This window comes from Ananas comosus, linkage group 21, assembly GCF_001540865.1.
Source record: "Ananas comosus cultivar F153 linkage group 21, ASM154086v1, whole genome shotgun sequence".
In the NCBI taxonomy this organism is placed as follows: Eukaryota; Viridiplantae; Streptophyta; class Magnoliopsida; order Poales; family Bromeliaceae; genus Ananas; species Ananas comosus.
In genome coordinates, this window is record NC_033641.1 from 4,453,022 (window position 1) to 4,471,852 (window position 18,831).

Below are 18,831 nucleotides of genomic sequence, written 5' to 3' on the forward strand. Positions count from 1 at the left end.
CTTTTGCATACAGTTTTCGTATTCTGATAGTTTTATATTTACACACTGAGTTTAACTTTTTCGGTTCACATGGAAAACCGATCTGTGTATCCAGTACATGGTTTTGCATAACTAAAGTTAAGCCATGTTGATATGCAGGTTGTGTCCCTCTGTAGGGACAGAAATACCAAAGACAAAACCTTCGAGAAAACTACTTTTGCTTGTGGCTATGTCATTCTTCGCATCACATCACAGGTGCTTATTTTATTCGCAGTTGATGTCTTGGATTGTACGTTATGTTACTTCACGATGGGCTAATACAAATACTTCATGTTCTTGTGCTCTATGTACTCCGCACGTCTTTAAGATATTAATTCTTTGTCCTGCTTTTTGGTTATGCAATACAAACCAAAACGAAAATCTCTTTCTAAAACAATTTTATCTTTTCTACATATATTTATATTGATTTTTATCCTATGTTTTTCATACTTTTTTTTCGCTTCTTTTAAATATAATCATTATGGACTATTGTTTAGCCTTTTTTGGAAATTGTGTTGAAACTTGAAATATAATGCATGTATTTGTATTTTGTCTATATATATGAGTCACGCCCTAAGGCTCTTCTGTAAAACCTTTCGTAATGAAAACAATGGAAAACATACTTTTCTTTTTTTTTGAAACCAAAAGACTGTCCCCAACGTGCACAGATCCGTCATATGGATAGAATCTTTTCTGTACATGCATGATGTAGGGACGTAGAGTACAACAATCAACCATACAATTAACCATAACAGCAACAATAACGAGTATAGAGACTAAAACAATGTGAATAAATAAATAACCCTCCAATGTCCACATGCAGCAAGAAATACCCTCCAATCTCCAGAAGCAAGTGAAAACATACGAATAGCCGGATTGAAGGATCCTAACAAGTAATGAGATAATAATATTGAAAACCGAAATCTCCAAGGTGAAGCTACATGGAAATACTAAGAAATATTTCCATTTAGCTACATGGAAATACTAAGAAATACTAAGAAATACTCCAAGGTGAAGCTACATGGAAATACTAAGAAATACAAATGCACAACTACCAAAATATGCGATAAAACTAAACAATGATAGGGAAAGTGTAAAATCACAAGGTACGACCAAAAGTCAGCTTGCTAGTATCATGGGGTTACATCTAACTAAAAGTGTCCTGACGCACTGTCCCTAACCTCACCACTAAAGTCACCTATGGAAATTAAAGGTGAGAAACATGTACACATGTTTCCTAGTGGGTACCATAAGCCGCTGAAGGCAAACTGTACTCATTGGTCAACAAAAGCGAGAAGATAAATATGATAGGTATAAATATGTATAGCTGATACAGTAGCAAAAAGTTAAGTAGGAGAAGCAGCATGTGACTAAACAATTGAAACAGTATTGCTATTATAACTAAGATGATCAACTATATGGATGCATTAATTGGATGTACAGTCCAATATCATCCAATAGGGAAACCCAATCCAAAAACCGTGTGTTGCTCTAAAGATCTCAGGCAGTACCATACATGTGCTCAGTCTCGAGCATATAGCCCTAATTGTAAAGATACTGTATAGGGCTCACGGGTCGTAACACGACCACTTTTTAGAAAAAGAATATCGTTGCGGAGGCCAAATGCTGGTGTGCATGAAATGCTTCATGAGTTGTGGCGATCGATGTTATATTCTCAATAGCCAAATCAATGGCAAATAGCCGTGAGAGATAACGAAGTAATCCACTGACCAATTAGGTGAAAATAATGTCGCAAGAATAATACTAGGTCGAGATAAATGTCGTAAAATCATTATGCAACTGAATAAGTACTGCCCTAGAACTCAAGGATAATCTATATAATGTATCAACTGAAGTAGAGCAACTAATGGTAATAAGCAAAAGTGGTGCAAGAGATATATTCAACTGTAAAGAAGTATAGAACGATAAGAAAAGATAACTGAATAGCCACCACTGTAACATCTTTAGATCGAAGCACCCACCCCAAAACCAACGAGTCCGCGACTTGACTGATGCCCTTAAACGTTGCCAGGATCTAAGAAAGATCCTAGAGTCACAATCTGTTGTCAAACCAAAATCAATACCAAAACTACTAAATGAAGCAATCAAGTGACCGGTTCCATTTATCGGTTCCCGAAACCGGCCAGTATTCGTAAAAATTCACCAGAGATACTTCTGTAGCCCACAGAGTGCCCCGAATGATGCCATTCACATCCTTAGCCCATTTGCTGCCCCGAAAATTTGGGTGTTAGGGCAACCGCACACGATGTATACACTAAAAGTCATAGTCGAAAATAGGCCACAATGGGACTTCGAAAGTGTCGATTTCGACGTCGGAACTCACCACGACCTTTCTACTGTTTGCTAACACTCAAGACAGCGAGAACCAACTAGCCAAGGAGGCTCGGCAATGATTAAAGGTAGCTGCGATCAAGGAATTAAGTGTCGCCCGTGCCGCGGTACAAGGGGGGTCTCGGACCCCCTTTCTGTCTCGTGGCATGCACATGCGTGCCGCTCGAGACAAAGCGGCACGCAGGTGCGTCCCGCCCATTTTTTTTTTTCTTTTTTGGCTTTTTCTGTTTTCTTTTGTTCTTTGGGGGCGTTTTCTTTTGTTCTTTGGGTATCGAGGACCCACCCGCCCGCGCCCCCCCCAGCCGGGCCACCTATATTGTCTTTTTTTTATTCACTTTGTTGTCTCTTTTTCAACTTCTTTTTTTGCTTTTTGGCGGATGCCTTTTTTTTAACTTCTTATTTATTATAGGAGCAAATTTTTAATTGACATTCATTTTTTCTCGCAAAATATTTTGTCAAAATTTGTCGCACCGCGAAGCTTTTAGTGAATCAGGGGAACAAAAATCGATCTCCTAAACAAATTTTGATAAGATATTTTAAAAATAATAATAAAAAAAATATATGGATGTAATATCGGGAATATGTAACTTTCTCACAATACCAGTAATACTTATATCAACATTATCAAATAAATTTTATATCTGCAGATGAGAATATGCCATATGATCAAGCGCGATAATCTATGCAGAATTAAGCAATCATTTGTATGTAAAGATGTAAATTTAAATAATTATTGTATTTGTGAATTTTATTTTTGTATTTTAATTTCTATTCTACATCAGATATAGTTGTACTTTACTTACAAAAAACTTACATGCATGTTAATTGATGAGTATAGTAAGGTATACATAGTAAATATTCATAATTATTTATTTAAATCTTTCAAAATAATATTATAAGAGTTTATTGGAACAAAAAAACTGAAATACGTTCGTGCCAATGCGTGACTGCCAGTAGAAGGTCATGCGTATCTATCGGCACGCAAGCGTGCCTGTGCCGTACCATGCCAGGAACATAATGACACGCCTCCGTGTCACAGCACTTTAAACCTTGGCTGCGATGATGTTTCTGCAAATTTCGAGTTGAAATCGCGAATTAACAACCAATTCGGGACTAAAGTATCGCAAGCCCTATTCTAGGTCCAAAATGATTTTCGGACTTAGGTCAATAATCCAAGGGCCGAATATAAGTAACTAAAGTTGCCCAATGCTGCCCGCGATGCATAATTACAAAAATGACCCAATATTTTCAAATAATTATGCTATTACTTTACTATATAAATTGGTGTTTAAACTTTTGTGTTTTTGTGAGTTAGAAGTCGACCAATGACACCAAGAGGTGGGCAGAGAAGTTCTGGACATCATGCTTGCGGTTCGGAGTGTCAACGACAGTGATGACGAAGTTGGAACAACTTTTTTGTCGGAACGAGGTGTCCCCAGGAACGCGCAATCTGCACAAGCTCGCTGCAGTGACTAGGGTTGTCGCTGAGGTGAGCACGAGTACAGGAAAGGTCGAGAGGATATCGTGCTGCCTTGCCAGAGTGTCGATGGCAGCGGGATGTGGCCGAAAAGGAGAGCTTGGCCTTGGGTGGCGTAGCCAGGCAACATCGGGGGAAGCATAGGAACAGTAGCCCACATGCGGCCAGGGGGTGGTTGGCGCCAACCGAGGGAGGTCAAGCTCGACGAAGAGGACGCCAGGGAGGCGTGGACGACTGGGAGTGGCGGTGGCGGTGGCGGCGGCGGCAGCGAAACCGAATCTACGAGATCTGACTGAGAATGCTCCTTCTTGAGCTCGGACCAAATCTAGACTAGGGGAGGAGTTTGGGGCGGCAGAGCGGTGCCTGAGGGGGTTAGATCGGGGTGGGTGATGGCGGGGGTGAGGAGAGAGAAAAGAGAGAGAAAAGCGTTAAAACCCTAGATGCCATATTTAATAGTTTTGTAACAATTGCAATTTCGTTCCTTTGCTTTTTTCTTGTGTAGAACTCCCTGGCATGTGTATTTTTCATGGTAGTATCTTCCATTAAAATTTCTTGCAATCTGACACATAAAATATCCCGCTTATAGAAAAAATTCTCATTTTAGCAGTTGCTCTCGCTTATAGAAAAAATTCTCATTTTAGCAGTTGCGTTCTTCATTTTTCTCTTCAAAATGTGCTTTTATCGTGCGAAATCACAGTAAGGTCCTTCCCACGACTTACAACATTGCCAGACAAGGATTGAAGTGCCGCCCCGTGCCGTACGGCACGGGTCGGCACGGATGGTACAGGGGGGTCTCGGAGCCCCCTCCCCCGTGCCGCGGCACGCAGGGCGTGCCGCACGAGACAAAGTGGCATGGCGAAGCGTGCCGTGCCGGAACTGTGCCTTTTTTGGTTTTGCTTTTCTTTTTGCCTTTTGTTTTTTTTTTCTTTTTGTTTTGTTTTTTAGGGTACCCGAAGGATTCCGGGTACCCCACAGCCACACCCCCCTCCCTCCCCCCCGGCACGCCAAAGATATTGCAAATCGAAGATCTACTTGTTAGGTAAGTAAAAAAAATTATAATTAATTTTTTTTTTGTTTATCAATATAGGGCAAATATTAATTTATATATTAGATCCATACCGCGGGGGGCTTCGCCCCAAGCCCTCCGCTTCCACCACAGACATCTATTTTTTCTTAATAAATTATTTTATCAAAATTTGTTGCATCGCGAAACTTTTGCCGAATTAGGCGTACAAAATCGAATTCAATAAACAAATTTTGAAACACATAAAATATAAAATTTGATTTTTGTGTTAGAAGATTCAAAAATACTGATAAAATTAAAAGTTAAATTAAATCAATTGATACTTAAATTTATTTAATTTATTTGTCATTATAATTTATCACTTAATTTTTTTGATAGATCTACTGATTTTTTGAAAAAATTAATGAAAAAAATAAATTTTCAAATATTTTTAAAAATTATTTTAAAAATTATTTTTTTGTATTTTACAAAAGAAAGACTGTAATATGGTCAAAAGAAAAAAGAAAAAAAAAAGATGTCTTTACATTTTAAAAATTCTTATCTGTAAAAATTTTTATTTTGCATCAGACATAGTTGTATTTTACATACAAAAAAACATACAAGTATATTAATTGATGAGTATAGTAAGCTATACATAACAATATTCATAATTATTTAATTAAATCTTTCAAAATAATATTATAAGAGCTTATTGGAACCAAAATAACTGAAATAAGTCGGTGCCAAAGCGTGCCAATAGAAGGTCATGCGTATCCATCGGCACGCGAGCGTATCATGTGTTCGCATGGAAGCGTGCCAGTGCCGTACCGTGCTGGACAGACAACGGCACGGCCCCATGCCACGGCACGGCCCAATGTCACGGCACTTTAAACCTTGTTGCCAGACCTCGAAGGTGGCGATTTGTTTCATTGAAAACTATAAAATTGGATAGTAGTCTACCAACATTTCGAAATTTTATTAAAGAAAAACTCGTTTTCTGCGAAATGTTTTTTCTTTTGGTTACGAATGTTAATAAGGTTGTGAACTTATAATTAAAGGGCCAGCTAATGTTCAAGAATGATATATTTTATGGATATATAGCCTTTAAGTACAATTTCCTTCTTTTTTGGACTATTTGGTCATGAAAATGTTAAAATGTCTACTTTGTTAGAAATCAGTCAGCCACGTGTTAATAATTTTGGGAGGAGAACAACAAAACAACGGAGTCAGCCCCAGATATTTGGAGTAACTTACATGGAGTGTAATCTACCGTGCAGCTCTTCAATCTACCATTGAGCTCTTTAATCAAGATGGAAAAACTTTGTTAAACGGAGCTTGATTGTGCATGAATAAAAGTTTCAGAGTACTTGTGTTTTTTAAAAATGTAGTTTTCAAGAAAAAGAAACTCCTGACTTTGTTCTTCCTTTTCTTTTTTCTACTCATTTTAAGATACAATTTCAAATGAAACTTTGTATTCTTGCTGCAATATGCAAGCGAACTTATCTCAGATAGTCATTTGCGAATCCATCAATCCATGAAGTAATGGGCCATTTGATTTTTTTTTTTTTTTCCAGAGAATTGAATGGTAATTTCGTTCTATTTGAATATTGCATGCAATATTGTCAATTCAGATAATTGAATTTCATGCAATCGTTAAGTTGTTGGTTCATTAATGCCACATTCTGAGAATTAGAGTTTTTCTAGTTAAAGTTTGTACGAATTTTAATGATTGGAGGTCTTCAAGTTTACTTCCTATTATCTGTCTTTTTCACCACTTTACTGAGGGTCTTAAATTTTGTAAAGTTATCAATCAAAAAGGTAAGTTGTTGTACTTAAGTGCTGTAAGTTTTATGTTTCTGTTTCCCTTTCTGTTAGTTTTTATTTTTTTAACTTGTTATTGGCAAACCTTTACTGCACACAATGGGGATATAATCATTGATATACTTTTCTATCTGTTATTGCACATTAACAGTATATTATTATATGAAAATTTTCTTATCATGTTTCTGTAGTAACTGAAATATTAACACTCAGATCCCTGCTGCCATGGATTTTCTTCTGGCTGAGTTCCACAAAGTTTGCATATACACAGTCCCAAAGTACCTGCATCCATTAGATGTAAGTTAATGAGATATTTACACCCTAATTCTAATTGCAATGTATTCATTTCTGTGATTTATACTAATCGTACCTCTCTTAAATCTATTGTCCTGATTCTCTACCTTTTTCAGAAGGTTTCCCTAAATTGGAAAGTACATGTCTAATTATCTTATTGTTTGTTTCTCCTCTCTGTTAGCTGCCTTAATAAGCAAATAGTTTTTGTATTTGATTTAAAGGGGGGATCATAACCGAATTGATTTTTATAACACTTGTTTCACATCTTAGCCTTTCTTCAAGTACTCTGTCCTAATGTATCTTGGGGAACTGCAAGTTTAATCCCTAGACGGTTGGTGTAACTCATTATATCACCATTGTTCCTTTATCTTAGTATGTCTGTTCGGTTTTAGTATGGGCATTTTCGTGCTAAAAACACTTTATTAGTGTTTAGTTGAATCTTTTGGTCGAGGACATTTGGAGACTTTTGGGTATCTGACCTGTGTGAAGAATTATTATATAAGCCCTCAAGTAGGATAGATGAGGTAGTACACACATGTGATGATGTGTTGTAAGGCTGCATTGTTGGTAAGGTGTTTATCTACATTAATATATCAATTATTAAATAAATTTGAACTGTACTAGGAACTCAATGTAGCCCTCGAAAGGAGGAGGTGGGGATGCTGCAGAAAATGTGCTTTAGGAGAGAGAAGAAAATAAACAAACAATGAGTAAGAGAAAGTGCAGCCAATCCGGGTGTCAGTAGAGAAAGAGTGGTAGGGAAATAGTGATCAATTCAAACTCCAATATTTTCCATCAATGTGATGATCTTTTTACATGACTTTTCTTATTAATAGACCACTAATGCAACCAAAATAACCAACCATAATAATCTTAGCAATTGCAAGTCATTTTTAGATTTGGCTCTATCTTAGCTACTGAAACAAAAAGATCTATGACAAATTTATCCAAGGCCAACTGACCATAATGGCCTTATCAACTATTTACTATCAAACATTTTGTATCCACAAAAAAAAAAAAAAAGAAAAAAGAAAAAACTGAATCAATCACAAAAAAAGAAAAAAAAAATCTTGCCTGAATTAATTCACAAAATCCAACAAATAAAACTAATCTAGTTCCCTAACATGACTCAAATTAAAACTTGAACAAAGACTTAAGCTAACCCAATCCCAGCTTTTATCATTCACTTATATGTGACCAGTCTTATCCTTGTTATCTCATGATGTCCATCTTCAGAATTGATTGCTGGTGCCTTAATGATCTAATCGTGAATGCTTATATCTAAGTTGCCCATGAACTGATTTATACCACCTCATGATGATTGTTGTTGTAGTCCAATCATAAGGTTCCACGCATCTGTCTAGGTGTGGCCGGAAAAAAAATGATCTTAGCAAGTGTGTGTCATGTTTGCAGTGATTATCTGGTCATGTTGGTTACTTGGAGCTACCATTTGGTTCGTCATGATAAGGATGAGGGTGTCTAAGGGTAGATTAAGAAAGAAGGATAAGGTCAGTAGGGGACAAAGGATGAAATTAGTAGAAGAATGTTACTCTCTTCCGTAGGAGGTTTTGCTAGCACTGATCACATTGATGTAGTGTATAAGGGAGAAAGTCAGGGCTACTGAAGAGAATTATATGTAAGAGACAAAAGAAAAATAAGAAATAAGGAAGAGAGAGAATGAAGGCAGCCAAACCAGCTGTGAAGTGAGATAAGAGAAGGAAAGGGAGAAAGTAAGGATCAAGCTAAACTCTAGAAAATTTATTTTATGTCATAAATTTTACAAATGAAGCTTATTATAGGCTGGCAACCGTTTCTAAAATAACTGACCATTATAACCTCATGGATTAATGACCAATTAAAGATTTAACAGTGTCTCAGCTACGCAAGCTAAATATAGCAAACTAATCCAAAACCAATCCCATGTACTTCCTCATCCTAATGCTTTTCATTTTTGATTATTCAGATATGCTCCTAATAATCTTTTATACTCTCAAGTATTTGTTAATTACAATGTCCTTTTTGAAATTATCCATTTGATATGATTGGACGCAAAGCGCTAATGGAGTTTAGAAATTAGAAGTCTCTTCTCCTTTTTTACAATTTTAATAGCTATCCTTCTCCATTTTATCCATCTATTTCTACATACCTTTTACATATCAACAACCGCACCACGCCTTTTGTGTGCTCTTCTTTTCCAATTCACCACAACTACATCCATTATTTTTTATTTTTATTTATATTTCAACCCGTTTGATATCTTCAAACACTTAATTGCTTTTATCCTTGTGGTACTAACTCCATCCTTAAAAGAGTCCAAACATTTTAAGTCGCCCACTTTCTTCTTTTCTGGACTATCATCTTTAGTGGTGCTGTTCTATAGCACAAGAGCCATTAACACAGGCACATCTGGGTGTTTTGTCTGTCAAACTGCATAATACTACCCTTTTTCCTTGCTCAAGCCAGTTTGTCGAAATATTTGATGCTAGGCAACCAAACTGGGTTAAGCTCTATTGTAGAAATAAAAGGCAACGGACCAACTGTTGTTAACTTCGTATGTCAAACAAGTCAACTAAAAAGCCTTTGGACCAATAGCAGAAATTATCTGCTTCTATAGGAAGGAACTAGTGCCATAGGGTTTTTGCTGAATACAGTTTGCTCTACTGCATTGAGAAAGCCTTGTTTTAGGTCGATTTAGAAGTATGATAGATGTTTATGCAACTCTTTTCCTGTTAATTCATTTACACATGCTCGCTTGTTTTTGATAAATTTATATATATATAGACAGCTAGGCTCCTATACTATCTATAGTACCGAAGCACCGGTACTATAGTCTCGTTTTCAACCTTATAATGTTCAAATAAACGATCCATACCATTAAAACTGATTTAGGATGTTTGAAGTTTTGAGGAATAAAATTTTATATTTTTTTCGACATAGTTTACTTTATGATCAAAACATTTTAAAATTGTCAATTTTCAATGGCTAGTATGGCGAGTTTATAATTTAATAATGTAGAAGTATTTAAATTTTTTCAAATTTTGATAGAAAATACTTTAAAATATCTAGATCAAGATCAACATCCTTGATCTTGAATTTAAAAGTTCTATTCTCAAATTTTAAAGATTGTTCAATTTGAACCGTTCGTTTTGACATGATTTACTTACTAAGTAAACAATGTCGAATAAAAAAATTTTATTCCTACGAACTTCATATACCTTAGATCATATTTAACAGTATGAATCGTTGATTTGAACATCCTAAGATAAAAAACGAGACTATAGTANAAAAATTTTATTCCTACGAACTTCATATACCTTAGATCATATTTAACAGTATGAATCGTTGATTTGAACATCCTAAGATAAAAAACGAGACTATATCGGAGTTCCGACACTATAGATAGTATAGGAGACTATATATATATATATATATATATATATAGAACTAGGCTAGAATACTATCGATAACACCAAGCACTTGGTGCTATTAGGTTTTCGGCCCTTGGATGAAAAAACGTACCGCTACAATGATGTGGGCTCCGTAGGGTTGAGTTATTGGTTGAATAGTATAATCTAACGGGTAAGAATAGTCAAAGGGTTAAATCTAACGGTGGAAAACTCGATAGCACCAAGCACTTGGTGCTATTAGGTTTTCGGCCCTTGGATGAAAAAACGTACGGTTACGATGATGTGGGCTCCGTAGGGTTGAGTTATTGGTTGAATAGTATAATCTAACGGGTAAGAATAGTCAAAGGGTTAAATCTAACGGTGGAAAACTCGATAGCACCAAGCACTTGGTGCTATTAGGTTTTCGGCCCTTGGATGAAAAAACGTACGGTTACGATGATGTGGGCTCCGTAGGGTTGAGTTATTGGTTGAATAGTATAATCTAACGGGTAAGAATAGTCAAAGGGTTAAATCTAACGGTGGAAAACTCGATAGCACTAAGCACTTGGTGCTATCGATAGTACCCCAGCCTGACTCTCTCTCTCTCTCTCTCTCTCTCTCTCTCTCTCTATATATATATATATATATATATATATATATATATAGTTGGGCTAGAATACTATCGCTAGCAAACGGGCTCCGTTGCCACCCATTTATTTTCGATGATGGAGCCTCCGAATCGACGATCGGCACCGTTGAACATGATCTATACCACTTGAAGTGTTTAGAAATCAAATTTCAAATCTTTTCCACATCATTTGCCTAATGATCAAAGGGTTTCAAAATTTGTAATTTTAATGGTCGATATGAGACATTTTTTCGTTTAACGGCGTAAAGATATCCAAATCAATTGAATTTTTGTTAGAAAATTCTTTAAATTATTTAAAACAAGATCTATACTCTTGATTTTGATTACAAGACTCCTATCATCATTTTTTAAAGAATATTCATTTTCAGCCGTTCATTTTTGTGTTCACTCGATGGATAAGAGAAAATATCGAAAATGTATGAAATTTGATTTCTAAACACTTCAAGTGGTATAGATCATGTTCAACGGTGCCAATCGTCGATTTGGAGGCTCCATCATCGAAAACAAATGGGTGGCAACGGAGCTCGTTTGCTATCGATAGTATTCGAGCTCAACTCTCTCTCTCTCTCTCTCTCTCTCTCTCTATATATATATATATATATATATATATATATATATATACAGTAGGGCTACTAGACTCTTATGAGTATAGAGCCCTTCGTATTCATAAGTTTTCGATGATGGAGCTTCCGAATCGACGATCCACTTCGTTAAATATGATTTAGAGTATTTGAAATTTCTAAAAAATAAGTTTTGTAATTTTTCGAAATCATAATGAAGTCTATCGAGTGGGCATAAAATGAACAGCCAAAATTGCACGACATCCTAAAAATGGATGATCGGATCCTTCAATTTAAGATCGGAGTTATTGATCTTTATCTAGGTAGTGAATAGAATTTTTTATAAAAAATTCAACCTATTCCAATTGCTTTACACCGTTAAACTAGCAAGTATCCCACTCCGGCCGTTAAAAATTGTCAATTTTGTGACATTTTGATCGTAAGGTAAATGATGTCGAAAAATTATAAAATTTGATTTCTAGAAGTTTTAAATGCTCTAGATAATGTTTAACGGTATGGATCGTCGATTCAGAAACTCTATCATCGAAAACGACTTACGAGTGCGAGGGCGATCGTATTCGTAAGAGTATAGTAGCTGGACTCTCTCTCTCTCTCTCTCTCTCTCTCTCTCTCTCTCTCTCTCTCTCTATATATATATATATATATATATATATATATATATAAACTTTGAGAAATTTGAGTGTTGTCAGTAATTTTTTCACATTCTATCTTGTTGTTCAGCAAGCATCACAAAGAAAGGACTATTTTACAATGATTGGTTACCATGAAGTAGATGGGAAACTTGAGAGTGATGAAGCTTACTTGACATCTATTGCGGCATACATGAAACTCTATGCTGCGATGATTCAGGTATGTCTATATTTCTGTAATCTGAAAAGCTCCCAGAAAAAAAGAAAGAAAGATAGAAAGAAAAAAGGCGTTACTGCTAATGTCAGGCTGTTTGAAATATTTTTGTTGTCCTTGCAGACAGAGATTAACGGCATAAAAAATCCCCATGGCTTAAAAGAAGGATGGAAATGGCTTGCGATGTTTCTGAATCATCTTCCTGCCAACACATCCACTGCTTATGCATTGGAAGCTTTCCTAAAGGCTAAATACCAGTCCCTTACTCTTTCATGTATATATATATATATATATATATATATATATATATATATATATATATATGTATATGTAGTTGTCCTTTGTTGCATTGCCTCGTAGCTAAACCAACATTTTAATGTTATCAGATGGCGGGCTTTGCACTCTACAAGAGATATGGATGCCAGTTTTTGAAGATTCTGAACGTCATTTCACGCAGCTTTTTGCCTGCACTAAAGAAACAAGGAACTAAGGTCAGGGCTGATCCCATAAAAAATCTTGAGCACTATTTGGATAATAAAGTGTATTTACAGGAACCTGAAGGACGACGCCTTGCTACCTCATTGTTGTCGAGAGAATTGGCTCTGTAAAACAGACGGGATATTTGTATGTAACATGCTTCCGTGCAGAACATTGTGCCTTGAATTAAGTGTATTATTAGTTCTCTAAGTCATTGTTAAGCTGTAATTTGTTACTTTGTTTTGTGTTTATCATGTAAGTTAAATTGGAGATTCTTACGACCCTTTTGTGCGAACATCAATTCGAAATTGAGATTGCAGTGAATCGCCGAATACCCATAACTTAGAAGCCAGTCTTGATGTTATGCTTGTTGTCGGCATATTCCCGGCATGAGAGAGCCAGATAATCATACTGGAGATAGTAGTATGCGTGTGAATATCCTGCTTCTACCTTGTAAGTGTGAACGGAGAATTTGTAACGCAAAGGTTTCAAGAGGTGGTGGTTCAGTGAACACATTTTTATCCCTGGTTATGGTTGCTGCTAGGGGAGTTGGATAGAGCATCGGTCTCCCGTGTGATGCTCCTGAATACCAAGTACAATTTGCTGATGTTCTCTATCCTATGTTCATATGTTTAGTTTTGGGAATGCGCTGGGCCAAATACAACTGCTTTATGCCTTAGAGAGTCTGAAATGTGCAGGTATCTTCTGATGCGTCAAATTGATGGCCAGGGACTTAAAATTGATGGTTAGGTGCATCATTAGGGTTAGCATCCTATTGGCCGTTTGTGTTGTTTTCCACCTGTAGAATTTGAAATTTTATGGTAACTTTTTATAAAGATAGAGGACTATTGCGTAATTAGATAGTTTTTCAATGAAACAAAAATCGTCACTTTTGAGGTTGTCAGTGTTGTAAGTCATAAGAGAGATTTTCATGTAATTTTACGTGATAAAGTGATGTTTCGAGATAAAATTGGAGAGCGCAAAATTGATAAAACAAAGGTTTTAAAATTGGAAGAGCGCAAAATCGATAAAACAAAGGTTTTATTCAAAAAGTGTGACATTTGATGTGTCGAATTGCGTGGTTTTGGAGGTGGAGGAACTATGTGCAAAGAGTGGTGCTATAGGTACACTCCTGTTTGGAGTGTACATTCTACAACTGCCAAATCCAACGGTTGAGAGTAATTAAATTTTTTTTATTAAAAAAGTGTTGATAACTTCACTCCTTTTTTTTTTTCTTTTCTTTTCTTTCCCTCTTTTTCTCGATACTTTCCCTCCGCTCCCTCCTCTCTTTCTTCATCTTCATTTCCTCTCTCTCTTCCTTCATCCTTCGTTGATTTTTTGGCGAACTCGTGTCCTGCGGCCATTTGTATGTTCTCTTCCTCTATTTTCGACTGGAGTTCTCAGCCCTCATCTGCGGATTTTTTTCTCTGATTAGTCCCCATCTGTGCATCCTTTTTTGCTGCGATCCTTAACCTCATCCACGCGTACGTCGCTCACGATAGTCGCGTCCCCAGGAAGTCGTGAGTAAAATTGTGATTTTTTTCTTTAATTTAAACTCATTGTTTCATTTGAACTCATTGCTTCAATTTTTTTCCCAATATTTTGTAGCATTTTGAGTAAATTAATATTTTTTAATTAGGAAGAATTATTTTAGTATTTTCTCACTGATTTGAATTATGATCAACTAGTTAAACAAGTGACGCATTTTTATTATAATTTTGTTTTATTTAAAATTTTCTATTCTTAACAATTTTTGGTAGACCGTCTTTAAGAAATTAGTTTTTTAAATATAATTTTGTTTTATTTAAAATTTTCTATTCTTAACAATTTTTGGTAGAGCTTTTTTATAAAATAACCTTTTAAAATTTTATTATTTGCGAAATAATCTTGTCAAAATTATATTTAAAAAACTAATTTCTTAAAGACGGTGAATGATTCACCGCAATTAAAAAGATCCTAATAATCTATCCATACAATCGTAATAATCAAACATCACATATAATCTTAACAAATTGAAAATCCTAATAATATATCCGTATAATCCTAACAATCAAAAAAAAATTTACTAATCTATCCATACAATTCTAACAATCAAACAAAAATTCTAATATTCCACACACAATCCTAACAACCACAATCGTAACAACCTCACTTTTTTTATTTCCTGTATAATCTACGTACAATTTAACAACCTTATTTTTTTTCTCTTTTCCAAAAAATTATGAAGAAAACGGTGAATGATTCACCGCCTTTAAAAGACCTTAGAGTCTTTCAAAATGCGGTGAATGATTCTCCGCTTTTTTAGAGTTAATTTGCCAAATACAAATTTGATAGGGTTATTTCGCAAATTATAAAATTTTAGATGGTTATTTTATAAAAAAGTCCTTTTTGGTATTAATAGGATTTTTTTTCTTGAATAGGTGGATGTATAGGTCATGGATTACTGTTCCTTTTAATTTTTTTTAAATTTAATTTTCTTTCAGAAGCAATTTTATTGATATGTCACCTAATAATTATCTTCCCTAATTTGGTATTCAAGTCTCTCTGTTACAGTGATATGAAGTTTTTTATATTTTAGTTTTTACTTTTTAGTTATTTAACAGTGTATGAGACTAAAATTTGGTAAAGTAAATGTTGATTATGTGATTATTTTTTTTTGCTTGAAATGTTATAATCAAATGCTTGTATTATTTTCTTTCGTCGCAATGATACATTTTTAGGACTTAGTTGAATGGTGCCTATACATTATAACTTTATAAGTATTGATTTTGATAAATATTTTTCTCACATATCACTTCCCCAAGAAACGTGCCGAGTTCCATCGAAACGAGCGGAACGCGGAGTCGAATAAGTTAGAACAGGTTATAATGGGTTCTAAGTGCATTGGAACCATTATATAGTGAAGAAGGGACCTGGAGAGCAAAATCTGTGAAATCTGGCTAAGTCCCAGATTTTGAGCTCTCGGGGTCCAGTTCCTCAGGGGAGGACCGGTCCCCGTATGCGTAGTCTGCCCAGAAGCTAGAAAATCGGCTAAGTCTTGAAAAACCAGGCTACGGGAACCGGTCTCTGCGGAGAGAGATCAGTCCCCATAGGTGAAAAGGTTGGGAAATGGCAAAGTTGTGAAAATGTTGCTCTCGGGAACCGGTCCCTAGAGGAGAGACCGGTCCCCGTGAGCGTAGTCAACCAAAAAGAGTAAAAATTTGGCTAAGTCTTGAGAGGTGTGCTCTCGGGGACCGGTCCTTGCGGGGAGAGACCGGTCCCCGTATGCGAAAAATGCCCAGCGAGGGCTGATTGTAAAAATACAAATGAGAGGGTTTTAAGTGCTATTGTGACATGGTGAATGGTTAAATGGCTAGGGCTTGGGTGAGAGCTCATTTGCTCTCACTCCAACACTAATTGATAATTCTTTATGCAAATGGTAAACGATAATAATTGATAATTTTTTATGATATATTTCAATAGGTTGGGCAACATTCTAGCTGCAGGATTTATAACGGTGAATGTTACATCTATAATTGTGTCTTATTATCACACTTGGCCTCCTCCCAAAAGGGTGTAAATATTTTATGCATTTTTATTTATGTACTTGATTTTCTTAATTCTCGATATGTAATTCGATTTGACTATTCTCTTTTTGTAATTCCCGATCTCTTATCCTCCAAAACTAAATAGTTTATTAAAATAAGTTCATCTGCAAAGTCCTACGATAAACAATTTGTCGCCAAGTAACTTACCTTATGGGATCGGTGTACACAGCGGCCTAACCATTATCGTAATAGTATTATGAATTAAATTCTGATAGACGGTTATTTAATATTATTTTATCATATATACAAACACTTTAATTTAAGTTTTGTTTCTTTGATGCCAGACAACGTGGGGTCCTAAAAATATATCCATATCATCAGATTCTATTATGTACCCTCATAGAGCGGATATTAGTCAGAAATCTATAAATCAGAATCCGACTGCTCGTACGCACATGTCACACTTGACTCACTTGCAACACGTATTGACATAGTCTTGATACAATGTGAGGACTGAGATTTCTTCTATGTATTTTTGACATCTTTTTTAAATGTTATCGTGTGTATTTTAATTTTAAGCTTACCCGTCAAATTTTAGTAAAAAAATATTTTAAAATAAAGTTTTACGCGATTAATACTTTTCACTTAAAGTGAATAGTAACTTGCATTTTCGGCGAGGACCAAGGAGAGAGGTAGGTTTCAGACGCGAATTGGACTCCGTTGGGATGATCCAATAGCTTATTTTCGATGGTCCAACTGTGCCGGAGCTAATGGCGCTGACGGATTTTATGTTTGACTCATGGTTTTTGAGAAAAGTAGGTTTTATCACTATGAGGGCTTTTATCTCGTGTTGTTTTTGCTTTTTAGATGCGATCAGTGCTCCGTTTTGTGTGAAAACCTGTGGGCAGGGCCTTTTCTGCGAGAGAAACATGATGAAGAGGGACTGGAATGCGAATTTTGAGAGTTGGAGGACTTTGGAGCAATTATTTCCTCTGAATAATGGTTTATTGGTTTAAAATGGGGATTTGGGGGATTTTTGGAACCCCAAAACCCTAGGCCCATCCTTCCGAGTAATGATTTATCCTACTACCTTAAGCTCTATTCAAGATGCCACAATATTTGTCTCAAGCACAAATTCAATCATCACAAGGCGAAATTCTTACCTCAAACCTTTGTTCTCGGACATTAACAAGTAGTTAAAACTCCAATTCTCCAAAATCTACAACCAATCACTTTACACATTTCGACAATCTTGTTTCTCACCAAACAAGAACCTTGATCTACTAGTAATATCAAATTTCGCATATAACCTTTTCACGCCTTCGGATCATAGCCTATCTACTAACCTGATCTAACTATCAGCCAAGCCTTGACCTTTCAGTTCTAGGTTGCCACTTCACTGAGCTAGCTATACCTCTCCTCTTAAGGGCCCTAAGATCTATAGTTACTACGTAGGCCGGGCATGGATCGTCCCTTTAAAGGTTTGATAACTATCTCTATTAGACTCATGTACTCCCATCACAAACTGTCCGGAGCTGCCATAAATTAAGTGTTTAAAATGCTCACCTCCCAAATATGGTAATCCTTATGATTTGCAACTGATATCTAAATCATATTCATTTAATTTGCAATTTTTGCTCCACGAGCAACCGAGCTTCTATTGGCCTCCTGGCACCTAAAAAGAGTTACCAGCTCTTGAACAGTCCTCGGCCACCTTCACGCTCAACCAATACACAAGTGCTACAGTCAATGAACCCTATTTGATTGGCCACTAAATTTTTACTCTGTGAAATACCTTCCATCCTTGAGTATACTACGCATCCATTGAATCATCTTGTAGTCACTATCATGAAGTAACCATGCGTTGGAACACTATGCCACCTCGATGCGCTTCACCATTCTGAGCCATAGTCACTTCAATGCAGGCTTAACTATTCTGATATCCATAGGATTAAAATATCTAACGATTCGCAATTCGAATCTAAGGATTCTAAGGTATTATAAAATTAAAAGCCTCGTGCCGCATATCTCCTCATATTATTTCACTATCATTACAGTTGGATCCCATATGTCACGCCCCGAGCCGCAGCAAAAGCCCGCCGGGCACGTGCACAGACCCGCCGTGCACACCAAAACCATAATGTACACAAGGCGTCTACAAAAATCGAAGAAAACAGTAGAGAAATCCATCCTAAAATGTGGTAATCAGAGCGAGAAAGTACAACAACTAGATACCAACAACTCAATATTACAACAACCCAATCAAGAGTACAACATAAGTTCATAGGATCTCACATAAAGTACAATTGCAATATAATCGCTACGCCACTAAAAACAACTGTGGATTCATCTATCACAAGTCGTTAGGCTCTAGCTAATCGCTGCCTCCCTTGCCATGATCCC

The 18,831-nt window shown here is 36.1% G+C and overlaps 1 protein-coding gene across 6 annotated transcripts in view; it reads left to right on the forward strand.

Annotated features, from left to right (window-relative positions):
- LOC109726467 (protein GLE1) overlaps positions 1-13,233 on the forward strand; it is a 34,858-nt gene extending 21,625 nt beyond the window's left edge. For 5 of the 6 annotated variants that reach the window (XM_020256058.1, XM_020256056.1, XM_020256060.1 and 2 more), the window contains 5 exons: positions 139-234; positions 6,885-6,968; positions 12,302-12,430; positions 12,548-12,670; positions 12,811-13,233. In XM_020256058.1, the coding sequence (XP_020111647.1) occupies positions 139-234; positions 6,885-6,968; positions 12,302-12,430; positions 12,548-12,670; positions 12,811-13,032 (654 nt within the window). In that variant the 3' untranslated portion in view covers positions 13,033-13,233. Of the gene's footprint in view, positions 1-138; positions 235-3,685; positions 4,181-6,884; positions 6,969-12,301; positions 12,431-12,547; positions 12,671-12,810 lie in introns of those variants that run through there. The other variant, XM_020256061.1, reaches the window with a different exon arrangement.